At 34.2% G+C, this 4,121-nt stretch overlaps 1 protein-coding gene across 1 annotated transcript in view; it reads left to right on the top strand.

The window, feature by feature from the left end:
* Window positions 1–4,121, top strand: part of LOC107691076 (plexin-A1) — a 131,852-nt gene that overhangs the window by 116,202 nt on the left and 11,529 nt on the right. Inside the window, 1 exon segment of the mRNA XM_074187014.1 lies at window positions 2,819–2,885. Coding sequence (XP_074043115.1) covers window positions 2,819–2,885 — 67 coding nt within the window.

Genomic DNA, 4,121 nt, shown 5'->3' with positions numbered 1-4,121 from the left:
ATTTTTGACACAATAGTGACTGTTTTTGCTCAATTTCGCTGATGAAAATAGTTCCAGTCAAAGCCACAGCAGAACTGCTTTGTGTCTCAGAGCAACACAGCGGTGTTTAGTTACTGAAGGAATCCACCTGTTTGAACTGAGTCAATGATTCAGTAACCCATTCATAAAGACAGTAGTCACTTGCCTTGTTTCTGAATGAATCAGCTGTTTGAACGAATCGAGTAAGTCAGTGATTCAGTGACTCATTCATGAAGAGAGTCACTAGCTTCGTTTCTGAATGAATCAGCTGTTTGAACGAATCGAGTGAGTCAATGATCTGACTTTGAGAGTATCATTTCTTATTTGAAAAAAAAATTATTATATTAATATTAAATAAAAAAAACTAATTTCCATTTTTTACCATTATTTATGCCATGTTGATTCAAAATATTTGTTTTCTAAAGCTACTTTTTTTGTAGTATCTATTCAATTATTTTCTCATTTAACACAATAATGACACACAATTGATGTGCGATTAATTTGCATCTAATTAGATTAATTAATCGGCACATCATGCAATTAACCAGATAAAAAATTTCATCGCTTGACAACCCTAATATTAAGTCTTGCTTTCTGAAAAATGTATCAAGATGAAGTGTTTACACTTAAAACAAGAAAAACAAAAAAAAATAACAATTTAAAGGGAAAAGAAGTTTGGCAGATACATTTCTTGTTTTAAGCATAAACTCACCATACATTTGTCAGAAAACAAGATTTAATATCTTATGTAATTTTGCCGCTTAAGTAAATATATCTTGGTTGAAGAATGTTTAAATATTTGTGCTGGAAAACATGACAAATATTAAGTAAGAAAATAATTTTTTGCACTCTATTTACCTGATGTTCAACATTCCCACGTTGCACCTGGTGAGGACACAGTGTTAATGGAGATGATGAAAAAGATGAGCATGAGTTTGACTTCTAGGGGTCACGTTTGCTCTCCCATCATCGTGCTCGGTTTGCCCTGTCGTGTCCGTGGCTCTGTTTCTGTCAGATGGTGTTACACACCTGAGCACACACTGGTTCCCCGCGGAGCGCTGTGGGAGATGAAGCTCCTGGACGAGACGTGACAGGAGAAGAGAGATGTGATGAGAGACTGAGGGGAGACGAGGAGTTGAGTTGATGACTTTACTCCAGAACATGCTGCTGTAATCTCTCGTCTCGCACATGTCAGTCATGAATCAATATCACAGAAAACAAATCAGGCTTTTTGCATTTCAGTATTTCATCTACAGTTCAGACTTTGGCTTTATTTACAACGAAAGTACAAAATCACATCCTCAGATCCGTTAGGATAAATCTAATAATAGCCCGTTAGGGCACATTTTCCATTTTACTCCAAAATTAAAAGAAAAAAAATATTTGCATAAAGAAAATGAGGCCTATTTTTAGGACTCGTTCTTATTATGACATTATTTGCATGACAATTAAGCATTTTTCATACTGATTACAGTAGAAATGGCTATAGGAAAGTGGTTTGTTTAATCAATTAATATACAAAAATATGATAATTCTATTCTGAGATATCTGTACTATTACAGTAATGAGAAATAGTTGAATTGTCATCAAAATAATCTCACTAGTGGTCCTTAATAGGCTTAATTTTCTTTAAACATTATATTTATTTTAATATAATATATTATATTATAACACATTTATTTATCTGAATATTATAGCATACTTATTTTCTGTTTGTTATTGTATTATTACCCTAACCCATTATTTATTTATTTATTTTGGTAATGTATTTACCCGTACCCTTGTATTTATTTGTTTGTTTGCCTTAACTTTTTATTACTACATTTTTTTTCTTTATTTATTATGTTGTTAATGTATTTATTTACCCATATATATTTATTATTATTACTCTTGGTGGTATTTATTTATTTACCATAACTTGTTTATTATTATTATTATTATTATTATTATTATAAAATATGACCAGACATGTTTTTTGTTTGTGATTCATTCCTAAGCCATATTCAACAATATCTCAAAAATGACAGGTCTTTTCTGTCTGTTATAAGTGGACTGTACTGATCTCTCGTCTAGTTTGGCTGTAGAGTATTTTTCTTCCTCTGTAGCTTCTCCGTTTCTGTCCCTCTCTCAAACATGACAGACCTCACCTGAAGATCAGTCAAATCTCAATCTTTCACCCCTCCAGAAATGTTTCCAGCACAATATTCTCAGGTTTTTTAATAACTCCTCGCAGCGTGTCGTTCACGTCAAGCTCTCGTGGCTTATCGTTTTCCTCTGCATCTGTCTTGGCGTCAGAACGAGTGAATAATTCAGCAGAGATGGTAAAAACAAACATATTTGACCAGATTCCTCGTCTACGCCTCCTCTCGCACGCCGTGAGCAGATTAGCGCTAATAAGGTCCGTTAATTACCAGGCCATGTAATTAGCCTCATTCCGAGGGACTTGTTTCGGAGGGTTGTTATTGTGCGCCAGGTTTCTGTTTAATGACAGAAGATATGGAATATTTTAATTGGTGTTTTCTTAATGAAGTTTAGTTTGCTTTGCGCTCGGGTCCTTTGAAGGTTTGAAGGAATAATTTGGCCGTGGCACTTTGATGTCAAATGGGAGTTTAAGTCAACTTCCCCCCCGAAAGATGTTGGTTATGGGAAAGGCTGTTTTTCTTGTTGTGAGGCTTGGGAAATGAGGGAAAGAAGAAGCCTTCAAAGCACCTCTCTCTGCTCTTAAAGGTTTACCTCAGGGACTCCGGCACGCAAGTAAATAAATCCTTGACATTTATTTTTTACTCCGTTTTCCCCTCAGGACTGAATCTGTGGCTGAGAAGATGCTAACAAACTGGTTTACTTTCCTCCTCTACAAGTTTCTTAAGGTGAGTGGAAGGAACTGCATAACTGTGCAGTTTTACTCACTGTATGGTTCCCCTGCTAACAAAAAATAGGTTTGCTGGTCTTCCACTGGACTGGTTTACTGGTTTCAGAGAGGTTTTGTCACATGCTCTATTTATATTATGTATGACACAGTAATATTTATGCAGTTTCAGTGCATTTATTTACATGTATATATTTACACACTACCGTTTTATTCATCAAGGACGCATTAAATTGATCAAAAGTGACAGTAAAGACATTTATAATGTTACAAAAGATTCTATTTCAAATAAATGCTGTTCTTTTGAACTTTCTATTCATCTGTGAATCCTGAAAAATAAAATATATCACCGTTTCCACAAAAATATTGTGCAGCACGTCTGTTCTCAACATTGATAATAATCAGAAATGTTTCTTGAGCAGCAAATCTTAGAAGCAGCAGCATCTTAGAATGATTTCTGAAGATCATGTAACACTGAAGACTGGAGTAATGATGCTGAAAATTCAGCTTTGATCACAAAAATAAATTACATTTTAACAGATATTCACATAGAAAACCGCTTTTTAAAATTGTAGTAATATTTCACAATATTACTGTTTTTACTGTTTTTTTTGTATCAAATCAATCCATCCTTAGTGAGCAAAAGAGACTTCTTTCAAAAACATTTAAAAGTCTTACTGACCCCAAACTTTTGAATTGTTTGTAGGTTTGTTTGAAAATGTGGTTAAATTGTAGTCTTTTTGTTTTTAATTTTGATATTTGCATCAACTGTTATTTTTGTCAACTAAAATGATATACCATTACAGTAAACTTAACTAAAACTAATGAGTATGACACAACAAAATATTGACCAAATGTAAAGGAAATTTTCATCAACAGACAAAGACGTTGACTAAACCATAACTGAAGCCAGTAAACCACTTCAGGCAGGTTTAAGCAGTTTTTCAGGTCATGAGTGAATTAATAAATGCAATGGTTTTTGATTGCATATTTAAGGTCCAGACACTCTCTGTGCACGTGATCATGTTGCTGTTGAATTATTATTTCACCTTGAGTTTGTTTGTGATTCAGATACAAGATAGACAGATGTACTTTATCGTTCCCGCAGGGGAAGTTCATTATTACAATCTTTAAGAACCTGCATTAATATAAAGCGCTTCCATAAACACACTGGAGTGAGGGGCGTTGAGTGTGTGTGTGTGTGTGTGTCTGTGTGTGTGTGTGTCTGTGTGTCTGT

This window comes from Sinocyclocheilus anshuiensis, unplaced genomic scaffold, assembly GCF_001515605.1.
Source record: "Sinocyclocheilus anshuiensis isolate Anshui unplaced genomic scaffold, SAMN03320099.WGS_v1.1 scaffold2739, whole genome shotgun sequence".
In the NCBI taxonomy this organism is placed as follows: Eukaryota; Metazoa; Chordata; class Actinopteri; order Cypriniformes; family Cyprinidae; genus Sinocyclocheilus; species Sinocyclocheilus anshuiensis.
The sequence above is the reverse complement of the archived record's forward strand: the minus strand, read 5'-3'. Positions and strand labels throughout refer to the sequence as shown.